Source organism: Penicillium roqueforti (genome assembly GCF_015533775.1).
Source record: "Penicillium roqueforti strain LCP96 04111 chromosome Unknown scaffold_15, whole genome shotgun sequence".
Taxonomy (NCBI): Eukaryota; Fungi; Ascomycota; class Eurotiomycetes; order Eurotiales; family Aspergillaceae; genus Penicillium; species Penicillium roqueforti.
Window position 1 is genome coordinate 74,441 of NW_024067579.1, and position 16,577 is coordinate 91,017.

The 16,577-nt window shown below is 49.8% G+C and overlaps 5 protein-coding genes across 5 annotated transcripts; 3 read left to right on the forward strand and 2 right to left on the reverse strand.

Moving 5' to 3' along the window:
- Window positions 1-658: 658 nt before the first annotated feature.
- On the reverse strand, window positions 659-3,386 carry LCP9604111_5887 (uncharacterized protein; the record flags this gene model as incomplete). Its single annotated transcript, XM_039073746.1, has 2 exons — window positions 659-2,776; window positions 2,841-3,386. 2 exons carry the CDS (start codon window positions 3,384-3,386, stop codon window positions 659-661), a joined length of 2,664 nt encoding a protein of 887 aa, XP_038927922.1.
- Window positions 3,387-7,147: 3,761 nt separating this feature from the next.
- LCP9604111_5888 (aminotransferase-like domain-containing protein) lies at window positions 7,148-8,667 on the forward strand (the record flags this gene model as incomplete). The annotated part of the gene is made up of 3 exons (XM_039073747.1): window positions 7,148-7,636; window positions 7,740-8,125; window positions 8,211-8,667. 3 exons carry the CDS (start codon window positions 7,148-7,150, stop codon window positions 8,665-8,667), a joined length of 1,332 nt encoding a protein of 443 aa, XP_038927923.1.
- A 1,563-nt stretch (window positions 8,668-10,230) lies between these two features.
- On the forward strand, window positions 10,231-13,243 carry LCP9604111_5889 (CAZyme family GH55; the record flags this gene model as incomplete). Its single annotated transcript, XM_039073748.1, has 2 exons — window positions 10,231-10,483; window positions 10,539-13,243. The coding sequence occupies 2 exons, from the start codon at window positions 10,231-10,233 to the stop codon at window positions 13,241-13,243; spliced, it is 2,958 nt and encodes a 985-aa protein (XP_038927924.1).
- Window positions 13,244-13,985: 742 nt separating this feature from the next.
- Window positions 13,986-15,293, forward strand: LCP9604111_5890 (Zn(II)2Cys6 transcription factor; the record flags this gene model as incomplete). The annotated part of the gene is made up of 1 exon (XM_039073750.1): window positions 13,986-15,293. The coding sequence occupies one exon, from the start codon at window positions 13,986-13,988 to the stop codon at window positions 15,291-15,293; it is 1,308 nt and encodes a 435-aa protein (XP_038927925.1).
- A 179-nt stretch (window positions 15,294-15,472) lies between these two features.
- LCP9604111_5891 (uncharacterized protein) lies at window positions 15,473-15,796 on the reverse strand (the record flags this gene model as incomplete). Its single annotated transcript, XM_039073751.1, has 1 exon — window positions 15,473-15,796. One exon carries the CDS (start codon window positions 15,794-15,796, stop codon window positions 15,473-15,475), a length of 324 nt encoding a protein of 107 aa, XP_038927926.1.
- Between the last annotated feature and the right edge of the window lie 781 nt (window positions 15,797-16,577).

Consider the following 16,577-nt stretch of genomic DNA (forward strand, 5'->3'; position numbering starts at 1 on the left):
GATTTGACTAGTTGGATCCTTTGGGAAAGACGACAGAAATTTCTGTAAGAGCAGGTAAATCCAGGGTATGGCAGCCTTGGAAGGTCCAATAGAATGTATGTTGTAGGTACGGAGTAGAGCCTGGTTAACATAGAATTAAGAATCTGGTAACTCAAGCCGTAACCATGGATCCGGGACAACTCAATGGCCACAGAACTACAAATCCAAACTATATACAGCCAGTAAACCTCATACGAATTGTACAGACGTTAGAATCTATATTTCTATCGGGCACTTTCTAGTCACAAACTACGGGGGATGTGGCGGGGAATCCAAGGCGAAAAGAAAAGGGAAAAATTAAAATGACAAGGTGAAAAGAAAAAGAAAAGCCCCCTCCTTCGGAGATGCTGATGCCGATATGCTGATAATTATGATGTGCTTCTCCCATGCATGCCGCCCCCGATGAATTAAAAAGTTCTTGCTTTTTGTTTTCGCTTCCCTGTGCATCGCGCCGATCCCGCCCAGTAGTTTATGTCACAAATGCGCCTATCAACAGAAAAATTAAACGGTCAAGAGTGTGGAAATCAGAGGCACAAACGAGTTTGTATTCTGAATAAGCAGACCGCATCATAGTGCCATGCAATCTAACCATAGAGAGAAGACGCAAGACAAATGGTATCTAGTGCTTCTTCTTGTCCTTCTCCTTCTTCGGGACTTCCTTGAGAATATCGTCGAAACTCATGTTCGGGTTGAAGCGACTATTCGGACGTGTAGGAGGCTCGATAGGGGCAATTCCTGCCGGGAGGGGCAAGGCTTCCAACCCAGGGTAGAATGAGTGGCGATGCTGCTCGGCCCGTTGGGCAGCGGCAGGCGAGCGCGTTCGTGGAATGGCTGGAGGCGGGGGCGTGAGCCCACCAGGGACCATAGGGTAGGGATCCGAAGAAGAGCCAGCCGATGATTGATGGCCCGGGTAAGGTGATGATATAGAGGACTCCTCATCATCGTAGGTGGCATCTTCCACCATAGGTGGATCGAAAAGAGCGCCCGCCTCGGCCCACTGCTCGGCGACTTGCCAGCAATGACTGCGGCGGTATACACCTTCCACTCCGTTGATGACTACGTCCGATGGCATGCTAACAACGCCAGCACCACCGGCAACTCCGAACCAGCTGCGAGCAGTCTTGGTGTCATTATGAATCCAGGGAGCACCGCCACGTGGAGCAATGCAGAGGAAATACTCCACGCCCTCGTTGAAGTGGACTTCAGGGACATCCACCACCAGCATGGGCAGGGCTTGAATGACGGCGTAGAGGAAGATCCACTGGCCACATCGGAGGTCGGTAATGTCATTAGCATTCTTGCCGTGCGCGGAACGACGCTCGAACTGCATGAAGCTCTCGATGAAAGGAGTGGGTCGCATGGCCTCCCGGGTATAAGATCCCATTAGGACAGCATTGATGTCGGAGTCCTTGAGCTTTTTGACGCTCTGCTTAGCCTCCTTCTTGGCATCCATCGGTTTCCGATGTAAGGGCTGCAGTGAAGGTATCTGTGGAATGTCGAATGGAATGGGAGGAAGTACTGGTGGTGTGCTGCGGTCATATTCGGAGAGGACCTGCCGCAAGGCACGAATGGTCATTTGCTTGTAATCAGATGATTCTGTCGTGTCATTGCCCGCACCCGAAACATCAATTGTACGCGTCGTCAGAGACGTGCGGTCAACCATTAAATCGTAGAGATCGGTGAAGTCGTGGTACAAATCCAGAAGGAGAAGACGGTTGAGTCCGTTCTCCTCAAACTCGTTCTTCTTCGACCGAGCCTTGGGCGGCCACGAGCCGTATTTCTCTCGGTAGTAGTGGATTGTAAAGCGGCGGAATTCATGGAATCCCGTCCTCCAGTTCTTAAAACGCACAACCTTACTTTCCGGGGAAGTAGTCGAGTTGGCAACACCCGAGAAAACGGAGGGGAAATCGAAATCTTCCAGTTTGCCGTAGAGACCGCGCAGACGGGTGTCCAAATCAATGAACGCGCGCTCCATGCGTTTCTGCGTGATAGGGTGGATGAAGGTATATTTAGGGCTCCGCAGTTGCTTGAGCTCATCCAGCTTTCCCACACCGTGGACAAAGCCCTCGACGTACAGCGGATAGTAGCGCAGACGCTCACCCAAAACGATGGCCTCGATCGTCTTCTCCCTGCTTCGACGGACATCTGCGAGGCGCAATTCTTCGCAGTAGTTGCTGAAACTCGAGGTGGCAGTCTCACCAAAATTGGACGCATCCAAGTTGGAGAACTCAAACCGGGCCAAAAGGACGGCCACGTCCATGAAAATAGAGAAAAGAGTGGATGACTTGGGTGAGGCGATTAAAGACTGGCCGAGCAGGAACGCGAAAAGGTTGCGGAACAAAAGAAGAGTCTCTGTGTCCTCTGGACCGAGCCTTGTTTGTGGGTTGGACAAATCGCAGTTCAGCGGAATGGGGAGGTAAAGATGGAGTTCCTGCACTTCCTCCGGGGTATCTTCGAATGCCATCCTTTGGCTTCCCGCACTGTCATTATCGTTGTCATTTTCGGGCTGACGGTCCACCGGTGACATAGGGGGGGACATGGGAGACCCGGGATTGAGTGACATCGTTCTAGTTGGCTGCTCAAGGCCGCTCTTGCCATCATTTCCGCGGGCTAGAAAAGTGAGGGAGGGTGATTCGGCAAATATGGTGGAATCGACCTTGAAAGACGGAGGGTGGCCGGTAGTCTGGGGGAACATGTACACATAAGTGTCACCTTGCTCGTTCCACAGTTCCTGGATCTGGAAAGTGATAAGAAATGATTAACGTTTGCACCTCAAAACAAGTGATTTCGCGTCTGCATACCTGTTCTCCTCTAGACAATGGACCTAAATCATAAACAACCTTCTGGTCCAGTCCTGCGATCCAAGCAGCCGGAAGCATTGCAGCAGGCCGCTTATCGGTTGAGCTGGCGCGCGAACGACCGGGCATCCAGCTTCTGCGCTTTGACGGTGTGCTAGGGCGGGAATCTGGGTTGGATCCAGGGATGGTCAACCCTGCCGAGCTGGAGGGCCTGCTCATATCACGGCCTCTGCTCTGCGGACGGCCAATGGGCGAACTCGGCACGCTGTTGGCCAGATCCTGGTTCACCTCCAGCAGTGACGGTGGTGGGGGTAGGCTCTCCATATCGAGGCTATCGGGCATGGTCCTTGGCTCCGAGGCATAGACGGCATTGGGGGTTGAGACATGGCGAGTGGGTTTTGAGCTGCTCCGGCTTCGTTTGTCGCTAACGTTTTCTGACGAATTCAACACTGGCGAAGACGCAACCGAGGATTGGGATTCCCGATCTTTTGATCCCAGCGAGAACAGAGACGAAATCCGCTTCGCCGACTTAACGGGAGCCGACAACATCTTGGGTGATAGAGATGTTGGGAGAGGATGAGTGTTTTTTTTTTCGGGGATGAGAGCGACCCGGAGGTAGAGAAGGTTAAGCCCGCATGTGAGCCCTGGGGGAATGAAGTGTGCTTGGCAGGTGATGGGGGGAGGCGGAGGTTTAGGGGGTTGTGGAATGGATCGGCAGGAGGGATTGGAAGAATGATAGGAAACCTGACACCGTTCACTGACGAGAGGCGAAAAATTAGAAAGGAAGAGAATGACAAAAGGGAGAGAAGCTCAGGAGAAGATGAGAATAAAAGGCACAAAAGCTAATATCGGAGCCTTAATTTTTAGATTTCACTATTATTTCACGGTTTTAATAATAATTTACGAATACATGCCAGATGCATAATACGGCCTATTGCCAATAATAGAACGAGCACGATGAGACGAGTGGTTCCCCGGCTGTGCATGTCTTGGATGTGGAGACAATAAAATACGCGATTTATAGAAGAGAGGTAGGTAACCATATTCAATTGCGTTATAGGGAGTGTAGGAGAAATGGAAACGATATCCACGTCTATCGATTGTGTATACATGGGTTGGAGTAAACAAATAACTGTACAAAGTGCTTAGGGAGCATAACCCACCTTGCAAGGACCCAATAAAAGCCTTTATATAAAACACGATCATGCCGCTGTGATCCGACATAACTGGGGATACCAGGGTATGCACCGTATTTAAGAAAACCAGTAGAAAGTAGTAGGGAGTATGACGAGACGTACAGAGTTCCATCCGACAATATCATAGTTGCCCTCCCCCGTGTAAAATTTGATGGCAAGGTCGGGAAACTCGCGACCGAGGGTGACAGTCGAGGGAACACCGGGGTTTTGAGGCCGACGCTTCTCAAGAAGTCGGACTTGGGGTATGGGGTTTTGGATCTTTGTGCACAATTTGGCAGTCGTATCCATCAATTATGGCGGTTTGGCCGAGTGGTCTAAGGCGATTGACTAGAAATCAATTCTCTTCGGAGGCGCATGTTCGAATCATGCAGCCGTCGTACTGTATCTTCTTTTTATTTTTATTATTTCTATCTTACCCGTCCTACATTACTACTCTGTACAGAGTAGTTAAGTATTAAGTGGTCTGTCCAAGGAGTTTTTGTTTTGTCTCTTTTCGTTGGGATCATATACAACCAAGGATACAAGGTATAAATCTTAGGTGCTGGTATGAAAATTGGAGTACCGCCTTCCCAATCTGATGCAAATACAAATTCTGCCATATATTCTGCCTACTTTTGCATTTTAATCACAATATTTAACCTAATCCTTACAGAGGAATGAAGTAGTTGATAAGGCAGTTGACGATGAAGCATTTGATGCAAGATATGATAGGAGTAACTTAAATTTGCTAGGAGTTTACATACGAAATGTAGGTACCTGTCATATGCAGTTTAATACAAAAGAGGTTTACAAATTAGGAGGCGGTGAAGAGAGCGGTAGGCAGAAGCAAGATTGTTATTCAACCAAATTACGAAGGCGGTACTGAATCCTCAGGCAGGAGAGTGTGTTTATACTGAAAGGGGGATGTTCTGACAACAAGGGGGATACATAGTACATTTTCTCAATTAGAAAAATTACAAAAAAAGAATTATAGCACGACGGCTGCATGATTCGAACATGCGCCTCCGAAGAGAATTGATTTCTAGTCAATCGCCTTAGACCACTCGGCCAAACCGCCTAATTATTAAGATAGATTCAAAAATTTGGATCTATAAGCCAGGGACAATCAATGTACCATCAATCATCCCATCCTAGTAACTAGTGCGGAGTACCACTTTCAATATTGCTCCTCTGCACAAAGCATTTGTACTCTATACTTTGTACACATAGAATAGGATAGTTCTTGTTTCGTAGTAATATATTGCTCTACAGGCATTGGGTTCGTATTTGGATTAGATCTATGGTGTAGAGTCGTTAATACTTCATATTTTTTTTTTATATACACCTAGAAACATAGCATATTGTGTGTACCAGGTCTGGCTAAGAATGTATAAAAGATTACCTAGGTGATGTGGTAGGCTTTTTGTCTAGTAGTCGAAAAATTCAATACTAGGTTTGAGTCGTTCAAATTTCGTATGAAATGGACCTAAATCTATAAACATCATGAGCTCTATTGATTTTAATTGACTATAGCAACTGCAAACTTTGAGGCCTCGAGAGGGGTTAGGTTATTCAACCTGCATATACCACCGGGTATCGCCAGGTAGTATATAAGATACTCTTTCTTATATGACATAGAACTACCTATATAATGGGTTCACCTTACTACTTTCAACCAGACTTCGACAACTGATAAAGGCCTGGTCATCCGTATGTCTTAGGATATAGAATTCAGGCGTAACATTATCGAGAACGAATCACCTGTAGTGTGCTATTATTTGTCATATGTCAGGACTTAGAATAGGGAGGCAAAGACCAATTAGTCAATAGCCTGTTCATATTTCATATCGATTACTAAAGACACCGTGACCATTGAACCTTGGAACCTCTATTATTCCCCAGTGTCTCTGCACTTTTGTATTAGTACCTAGTAGGTACCATGTCGGGTCAGCAGGCGTGATCCCTAGGCTGAGTAACATATAACTGAGATATATTCCACGCTTAGTACGATCGAGTTATACCCATGGATTCCTGCTAGTACCTTGGTAGGTGCGCAGCCCAGGTGATGGGAAATTTAAAACCTTGGATACTGTACTACAATATCTACACATGTACCCACTATGGATATATCCCAGTACAAGAGAGCAACATTAAAACCTTGGAACTGCCCAGGTAGGACCTAAGTACTAAATCAAGAGCATCCAATGTTATTTTTCATAAAGCGATAGGTTCCTACTTGTTTCTGCTACTAAATTTGTGAACTGATATCTTGACATGGATACTCATGGTTATCAATTGCTAGCAGAGCTATGAATACGTTATGAACATGATTTGTCATCAATTACGGCGGTTTGGCCGAGTGGTCTAAGGCGATTGACTAGAAATCAATTCTCTTCGGAGGCGCATGTTCGAATCATGCAGCCGTCGTGCTGTATCCTTTTTTTTGGACAATTTCTGACAATCTTTTTTATGGTTTTGCTGCTGCGGAGTACATGGACGTAATTAACAGAATTTCCTTAATCCTAGATTTACTATAGCCCTCGAGCTATCTAGGAAGAAACCAACTCCGTTGAGCCGAATAGTCTACTAAGATTTCATTTCTTATGGAGATATGTTTCACGAGAGTTCCTAGTATTTATTTTTAGCGAGAACTATTCAGGCTAGCCAGCGTAGCATACACAATTCCTATCAGCTCTATGATACACATTTGGAGCGGGCTACCTATCTAATATGGCGGTTTGGCCGAGTGGTCTAAGGCGATTGACTAGAAATCAATTCCGTTCGCGGGCGCATGTTCGAATCATGCAGCCGTCGTGTTCTTTTTTTTCTTTCATTTTTATACTCGATCCATGATACCGCATGCTTACAACCTTACCGTGTTCTTATTTTTTATTTTCTTACAATACACCATACATGGAGGACGCCGCTATTCCTGGCCTCTACATAGATACCAACCAATACCGTCTCTGTGCCTGTTAACCCCCTCGAACCATTCAATCCCCGATCTCGGATGCATCGGTGCCCACCTCGCCACATCAACCGTGGAAGCCCAAGCTCTTACCCAAGCATTAATGCTAGTTGGGTTCAATAACACGCAATTGATATTCATGAACTCCAATTGACATCCTATTCGTCATGACACTCACCGTTTCCCCCGACCAGCCCATTGACCTCCAAATCGGCTGGCCCAACCCCGCGCTCCTCCCCGCCTCCATCCTTTCCGACTCCGCTACGACCGTATTATCCACTCCCTCCATTGCAAACCCAGCCCTCCTCTACGGCCCCGACGAAGGGTACGGACCGCTGCGCACACACATAGCCGCATGGTTGAGTGATTTCTATCAGCCCCGCGAGCCGGTCTCAGCGCAGCGCATCTGCATCTCCGGCGGGGCCAGCCAGAACCTAGCATGCGTGCTGCAAACCTTCACAGACCCGGTCTACACGCGGAATGTATGGATGGTCGCACCGACGTACCACCTGGCCGCGCGCATCATGGAGGACTCCGGCTTCGCCGGGCGCCTACGCGGAATCCCCGAAGATGACGAGGGCATCGACATCGCGGTGCTTGAGAGCGGGCTGCGCGCTGCTGAGGAAATCGCCTTGCGCGCTGGAAACACCGAGCCGGTAGGACAAGTCTTGATCCTATGACTGAGTGCAGTCACTGTGCCATGCCACTGTACCATCATTTGTTGAGTTCTGGACTGATACTGCCCCTCTTTCCCTGCAGAAAATGAAACCGCCCAGGCCCTGGCGCAAAATCTACAAGCATGTCATCTATGCTGTGCCCACTTTTGCGAATCCCTCGGGGAAGATTATGTCGCTGCGGAGACGGGAGGCGCTCGTTCGTCTCGCCCGACAGTACGATGCGCTGATCGTGACGGATGATGTGTATGATTTCCTCCAGTGGTCGGCCAAGCCGGAGGGAGAGGAGAATTCCGGGGACCGCGCATGTGTTCCGCGTATTGTCGATGTGGACCGCTACTTGGATGGTGGTCCACAGGATGAATGGGGACACGCACTTAGTAACGGCAGTTTCAGCAAGCTGATCGGGCCTGGTGCCCGCACCGGCTGGGCGGAGGCTTCCGAAAAGGTTGCATATGGATTATCACAAACGTACGGGGCACTGCTGGGATGACTTGACTGACCACCCCCCCCTTCTCGGATATGGAATCGCAGACTGACCCGATATCGCTTGCAGAGGCTCTTCCCGATCGGGCGGCGCTCCCTCTCATTTGTGCGCCGCTGTCATTGACCAGATGTTCCCTACAGGCATCATTCAGAACCACATCCGGGACGTCCTCCAACCGAAATACGCCGAGCGCTACCACACCCTGCTAGCAGGGATCAACGAACATCTCGTCCCGCTGGGCGTCACAGCCCCACCAACCGCTGCCGCGGCCGGAGGTTACTTTATTTGGATTGGTCTACCAGCGCCGTTGCTCGCCGCCGACGTAGCCCAGGCAGCGCTGGATGAAGAAAATCTGCGTTTATCGCCGGGGCATGTTTTCCAGATCCCCGGAGACCCGCAGGTACTCGATGAGGAGTTTGCAGATCATCTGCGCCTCTGTTTTGCGTGGGAAGAGCCACGACACTTGAGCGAGGGAATGCGTAGGCTAGCACGTGTTCTCCGCCGTATGACTCGTACCCAGGTCTAGGTATTGTGCGCCACTTCACCCACTTCACAGCCACTCCAACTGGAGTGTCCACTAGACGCGTGGCGCATGAAAAGTACATAACTTCAACATATAGACAATTTACAACGTAGCCTTGCCAGCTCATAAAAACCTTCGAGTTGGGTATTGTACGGAGTACTGTACATTTTATATCGTAACGTTGAGGCTCTGCGTTGGGCATTACTACAACATAGAGACGCGAGTTGGCTGGGCCCAGGGTTGGGCCATTTTCAGAACCCAATACCGCCAGCACATTGAAAGTCATGTACAAAGGTTGTATAATTCTACCAGAGAACAACAGGGGCAATACTAATTAGACACGAGACAATTTAGGATCAGAGGGGCAAGCCAATCCCGAGCGGGTCCTCCGACTCAGGGGGAGTAAAGAGCAAAGCTTGGCCTCGACACTTTCCCCCTCTTTATTTGAATCAACGCCAACCCTTAAGTTGACCGTCGGAAATTCCAGAGGTCGTGGCCTTGTCCTGTTATGAGCTTGGCTTTTGGTTCTCCGTCATCAGGAATCCTTCAAACCCCCCGGAATGTTCATCCATAACTTGACCCCCTGACAACACGCGGGGGATATACGCCGCTTTGACTCGACGTCGAGTCTTGTGCTACAGGTGGAATTACACAGACACAGATACATACACAGACATATGCAAACATGCATTTTCAAGCAAAAGGAATGAACAGCCCTCGATCTGCAATAAAAAACAAATACGATGCCAGTTCTGGGGAATCGCGGTATCATCCTCTCTTCTCTTCTACACGGCCTGAACAAAGGGATCCACTCGAGTCAAGGGCATGGTGATACGCGACAACGTGCAATGCTCGTCCTGTCCCCCTGTGAGCATAACCCGTCGCAGATGATTGGAATGGATGACCGACATGCCCTGTTTGGGGTATGAATTCAGGTTATATAGCGCGTAGACCCGTAGTCTGTTTATTCTCGTCTGAATGCTGTTTGTGCTGTTCTACCCCGTACCCTGAACAGATTGACCTGGAAATTGCCAACCACTCGAAGCGATATCTAAGTTTCGATTCGAAACATTTGCAAGCGCCAGCCATCTTCAGCGTTTCAACTGCAGACCACCACGTTTCAAGCGAAGACGCTGTCACCAGGCCGGGCTTTCTGATTGGTGGGGTGTGGTGGACTTTAGGGCTGTGGCGCGTGTGATTGGCTGGAAAGGGGAAGTTTGCAAACGCTTTGCCTTATAGGTATGATTCTCCTCCCGTCTCTATGGTCGTGGCCTATTTTGTGTCGTTCTTTCCTTCTCTTCTTCATTTCTATTCATTCCATTCATTCATTCGTTTTTTCATTCATTTCGTCGGGCACCACTCTTTGTCCTGTCTCTATTTTGGGAAGGAACCCTGCATTGGAAGATTCACTCTTTAAATCTTCTTTGCTCTCCTGCATATCGCTGCTGGTCAAGCGTTGGACTCGATTCTTATTCCGATATCCGCAGTACTGGTTGCTGAACTATCTCATTCCCTAGACATACTTCTTTCTACTTCGCTGCAGGTTCAGCGTTATCCATTTTCAATATGGCCGTTCTACAAACCTCCATCGCGATCTTTGTCGCCCATATCATCCTTTTGCTCGGTTTACCAGCCTCTTTGGTCGCAGCTGTGCCACTCTCCGTGCCTGTATCTCCTGTGAACAACGTCTTGGCCACTACCGAAAAGAGATCCACCTCAAGCTACTGGGTCGCCAATGTTGAGCGTCAGGGTGTTGTCCCCTTTGCCACGAGCACCGACTACAAGATCTTCCGAAATGTAATGGACTATGGTGCTAAGGGTCAGTCATTCATCTTACTTCTATACCCTCGGGCAATATGCTAACTATGTCCCAGGTGACGGTTCTACTGACGACACTGTCGCTATCAACAAGGCTATTTCTTCTGGGGGCCGTTGTGGCAAGGGCTGTGATTCTTCTACCACCACTCCTGCTATCGTCTACTTCCCCCCTGGTACCTATGTTGTCTCGAAGCCCATCGTGCAGTACTACTACACCCAGATCGTTGGTGACGCTGTCGAACTGCCCGTCATCAAGGCCTCCGCCAAATTCGCGGGTATGGCTGTGATAGATGCCGATCCCTACGAGGACAATGGCGACAACTGGTTCACCAACCAGAACAACTTCTTCCGCGCCATTCGCAACTTGGTCATTGACCTGACCAGCGTCCCAGAAGGCTCCGGTGCCGGTATCCACTGGCAGGTCGGCCAGGCTACGAGCTTGCAGAACATTCGGTTCGAGATGGTCAAGGGTGGTGGTGACGCCAACAAGCAACAGGGTATCTTCATGGACAACGGATCCGGTGGTTTCATGTCCGACTTGACTTTCAACGGTGGTAACTACGGCATGTTCCTCGGTAACCAGCAGTTCACTACTCGTAACCTGACCTTCAACGGCTGCCAGACTGCCATCTTCATGAACTGGAACTGGGCCTGGACTTTCAAGTCAGTCCAGATCAACAACTGCGAGGTTGGCCTCAATATGTCTACCTCGCCTTCCAACCAGACTGTTGGCTCCGTGTTGCTGCTGGACAGCAAGCTCACCAACACCCCCACTGGTATCGTCACTGCCTGGACTCAGAAGAGCATCCCCGTTGGTGGTGGTGATCTGATTTTGGATAACGTGGATTTCTCTGGCTCCAAGATTGCTGTTGCCGGTATCAATGGCAATACCATCCTGGCTGGTGGCTCTGTTGTCGACAACTGGGTTCAGGGTAACACCTACACCCCGTCTAAGACTGTCACCAAGCGCGCCAGCGAGTCTGAGCCTGAGGTGGTCACCGTTATTCAGACCGTTACGGAGACTATCATGGCCTGTCCCGCTTCCTACGGTCTTTCCAGCACCAGCTTGGTGAGCAGCGACGTTCCTGCCCCGGCGAAGACTGCGTCACTTGAATCTGCTCCCGCTCCTTCGCCTGTTCCCGGTGTTAGTACCAGCAGCGATTCTGATCGCATTGCTCAGACTTCCTCGATCTCTGTCTCCAACAGTGTCCTTTCCATTCTCGGATCCTCTTCTGAGGCCTCTGAAGTCTCTGAGCCCACTTCCGCAGCTGCTCCTTCTAGTGAGGCCCCTGCCACTTCTGTGGTGTCTGTTGGTTCTTCGCCCTCTAGTGTGGTTTCTACCAAGCAATCTGCTCTGCCTGTCGTCTCCACTGCTGTTCCTGTCACCTCCAATGTTGTGCCTGTCACCTCTATTGCTGCGTCCGTCACCTCCACTGCTGCGTCTGCTAAAATTACTAGCAGCAGCTCTGCAGTTAGTCAGGCCACCCAGTCTGGTAGTGACAGCAGCACTGCCACTTGCGGCGCCTCGGGCGCCGTTGCCTCCGCACGTACCCAGAGCACTCTGAAGACTTCTTCTAAGCCCGCTAGCCTTCTCAATGGAGGTGCTATCTTCGAGCGGTCCAAGCCTCTGTACGAAGACGTCGCCGCATCCTCTTTCGTCAGCGTCAAGTCGGCTGGTGCCAAGGGTGATGGAACCACTGACGACACTGCGGCCATCCAGAAGGTGTTTGACAGCTACAAAGATGGCCAGGTCATCTACTTTGATCACGGTGCCTATGTCATCACCTCCACCGTCAAGATCCCCAAGGATATCAAGATTACTGGTGAGATCTGGCCCATGCTCATGGCATACGGCGAGAAGTTTGCCGACCAAGAGAACCCTGTTCCTGTCTTCCAGGTCGGCCAAAAGGGTGACACTGGCTCTGTCGAGATGAGCGACCTCATCATCACCACCAAGGGCGCCGCCCCTGGTGCTATCCTCATGGAGTGGAACGTTGCTGGCTCTTCCCAAGGCTCCGTTGGTATGTGGGATGTTCACTTCCGCATTGGTGGTGCCGCTGGTACTGAGCTGCAGAGTGACACTTGCCCCAAGACCCCTAAGCAGAAGACCACCCCTAATAAGGAGTGCATGGCCGCCTTCATGCTCCTGCACATCACCAAGACGGGCAGTGCCTATCTCGAGAACACCTGGTTCTGGACTGCCGATCACGAGCTCGACCTCAAGGATCACAACCAGATCAATGTCTACACCGGTCGTGGTGTGCTCATCGAGTCGCAAAACCCCGTTTGGCTGTGGGGTACCTCTTCAGAGCACCACCAGCTGTACAACTACCAGGTCTCGAGTGCCAAGAACGTCTTCATGGGTCTCATTCAATCTGAGACTCCGTACTACCAGTCCAACCCGACTGCGCTGACCCCCTTCACCCCGCAAGACTCCTGGAACGACCCCGACTTCTCGAACTGCACGACAAACTCCTGCCGCAAGTCCTGGGGTCTGCGTGTTCTCGGCTCCTCGGACGTCTTCATCTACGGCGCCGGTCTCTACAGTTTCTTCGAGAACTACGCCCAATCCTGTCTCAACTCTGAGGACTGCCAGGAGAACATGGTCGAGGTCGACTGTTCGGACGTCAAGCTGTACGGTCTCAGCACCAAAGCCTCTGTCAACATGATTACCTCATCTGACGGCAAGGCTCTGGTCCTTGAGAAGCCTAATAAGAGCAACTACTGCTCCACCATCGCTCTCTTTGAGCAATCTGCTTAGATTACTCTTCTTTCCTTTCTATCATTCTTTTTCTCATTCTGTTCTCGTTCATTGTTGTAAACAATACCATTTAATTTCTTTTGTACTTCCCCCAACGTTATATGAGATTCAATCTCCATCTTCTGCTCCTATATTTCTGTCTAGACACTTCTTTCTCTTAAACTTTTCTCTGCGTCGGATGCGCGCTTTGGGGGTCTTTTGCTCGATACCATTGCATTCGGTTTCATTCATGGGATCATTACTAGACTTTTGTTTCCTTTCGGTATCACAATATACAATGCCATGACATCTTACGACCTTTAGACCTGTAGCTTGTTTGTCATCCGGAGTCAGCGATGTTAATTTCCAATATTAGCATAAGTTCCCCTGCAATATACATAGCGGGTAGATCATAAAAACCCCGTCGGAACCCGAAGCCATGTGGGTCTGATACGTCTTTCGTGCTTATAGTCTCGGAGTCCAGGTTGTGATTTTATTAGCTTATTTGCATGATATCTCTGGTCACCCACAACCCCAGGGAAACACGGCGTACTCCGTTATCGAGAAAAGGAGGTAAACGGAGCTAAGAGAAGTGACGCAACCAATAAGCACTAGTTGGTAATTATCCTTGGATACCATTCGCCAGGCTTATATCTTCTAGACCTCATTGAACCGAATGTGGCTGAATCATGACAGGGTTTATCTTCAGGCCTAAAAAGAAAAAGCAAAACCTCGAGACCTCATGGCGTGCAATACTTTTATAATGTCGATGACTCCCTCCCAAGAGATACAGATGCAGACGCATGACCAAAACGAGTCGAAAAAGCCCAGTAAACCCCAACGTCTCCCATTCCGGACATCATGCGACCCCTGTGCAGCTTCTAAGGTGCGCTGCACCAAAGAGAAGCATGGATGTTCGCGCTGTGTCCTAAACGGCTCTAAATGCGTGTATGGACGCTCGCGAAGAAAGGGGAAACCGTCGAACAAGACTACAACTGAACTCGCCCGTCCACCTGTTCATCCTCCGTCTTCTCGAGTCCAGATGTCTCCAGCTCCTCTAGCTCCCTTAGCCCCTCTAGCACTTCCAGCCCTTTCGGCTCTCCCTATCCTTCCTGACCATCAACCATCCTGGCCCATGGGCCCGAATCATCACCAGCCCAACTATAACTACAACTCTACTTGGTATCGGTCTCCACCATCCCCAACGACCAATTATCCAACCCCGACCGAATGGGAGAGAACATCAAATACCTTGCCTCCGAGCTTGACTCATCAATCACCGGGTGAGAATGCAGGGACTCTGCATTTGCCCAACCCGGGATATACATGGCCTAGCATGGTCCGGCCGCGAGAGGTCCCGGAAGACGACCAACACGAGCCTTGCATCGCGGTAGCATGTCGAACGCTCTCCTCGCTGTACGAATTCGTTCAATCTGACTGTGTGAATGGACACACAGCCAACGATACCCAATCTCGCAATATGCTCCAACCACCAACCCTAAGGGAATCCCCCGCAAACGATGTCGTGTTTCGCATGACTCGATCCGCCACGGAGACGGTTTCTCGATTATTGAACTGCACCGGGAGATCCTGCGCACGGGATCCTTCCAAGCTCCTGCTTCTCGGGTCTGTTCTTTTGAAAGTCTTAACTTGGTATGAAGCACTCTATCAATCTGAGATTGGCGGGCCGGACACTTCGTCGTTGGATAATCGCGAATATGCACGCTTGCAGCCACAACCATATCATTTGAATGGCAATACAGGTCTCTCGCGACCGTTTGGAAGTATGAAAGAATCAATACTTGCTATCCCATTGACCACCCCGTTGGGTATCGATATGGTTAATATCTCCCGCGCCACGGAGACAAAAATGAAAGCCCAAGTACTGCTCTGGGAGGTGCAGATCTTATCTCACGTGTGCCAGGCTCTCGAGCATCGAATACAGGCTGCTGAGAGCATACGCGGTGAGAATAATCTGTGCGGACAGGCAAATGCCTATTTATCGCGGAAGGTGGGCGAGCTGCAGCGCGCTTTGACTGTGGTGTGTACGCCGGTACCGTCACTGGGATAGATGTCAGATCGAGAGGATACATACATACAGTATAGACCAACTCGGTGCCTGGGATTTTAATATTAATACTGAATAAATTATGGTACATTCTGTTCTTGGTACAATTCTCGCGCACTATCTAGAGTTCTCAAGAAATTACAGGATTCATCATAGACAAGGCTCTATATATCGAAAGTAACCTATTCGCTCTCTCCATCATCGCAAGCAGCCTTATCAGAGACACATGTCGAGATATTGGCACCGGGAGTTGAACGACACTTGTCGAAGATCTCTTGACAATCGCCCTCAGCGGAGACCACGCGCACCGGGTGTCGCAAGTGTAGCTTTGCGCGGGAGTTGATCTGGCCGTGTCGACACGCCTCGCGGTCGGAGAAGCAGGTGGACATGTTGGCGTCTGGGGCAGTGACGCACTTGTTGTAGGCGTCGTCGCAGGTAGAGGTGGTTTGGGTTGCGGTGATGCTGGTTGCCAGGGTGAGGGTGAGGAGGGCTTTTAGGTGGACCATTGTGGAGGTTTGAGGTTTGGATTGTGGTAGTATGAAGATGGGTATACTTGAGATGATGGAACTGGGTTTGTGGCGTGATGGGTGGCTTTTATAGACAGTAGTTGCGAGCAATATTGCTTTGGTTGGGACAAGGGGCTGACAAGGGGTACTGTACATTGAACTTCAGCTATTGAATGCATGATGAGCGATGGTATACACTGTGTCGATCTTCTGAACCCCACAACTCGAGCATGCGGTCAGTTGGATGAGTGGAAATAGTTCCTGCACTGCTAGGGAAACTCGATGTAGAGTGTGTATGTTGATTTCTTGCGCTGTAGAGAGAATGTCGCAAGAGATGCTGTTGTAGCTTGTGATCGGAGAGATTAGGCATTGTAGTGTGCAGCAATCGAGATCACATTCCAGGTGCGTCAGTGTGAGATCTATAGGACTGATCAACATGATCGACACAAGGGAAATCTGGCGCTAGTCTCTACCTGCAGGTTACCTGATACTAGTTCTAATAATTCAATGTCCGGTGGTTTCTTACAAGAAGCACAATGTTGTACTGAGTACTGATGATTTAATATTGCAGTTAATAGCTGTTCTAGATAATGACTTGCTTGGTTTCACCATAAAGGCTACTCATCCTGAACACCACGTAAAGGTGCAAGTCTTGTTCAGGTGCCACACACAGGACCCGTGAAGCTGGGTTAGGAAGGAGGGGGAGGGGGGGGGGGGGGGGGGGGGGGGGGGGTTATAATATAAATAGAAAAGGGGCACCCAACAACAAGGGGGTTAAACA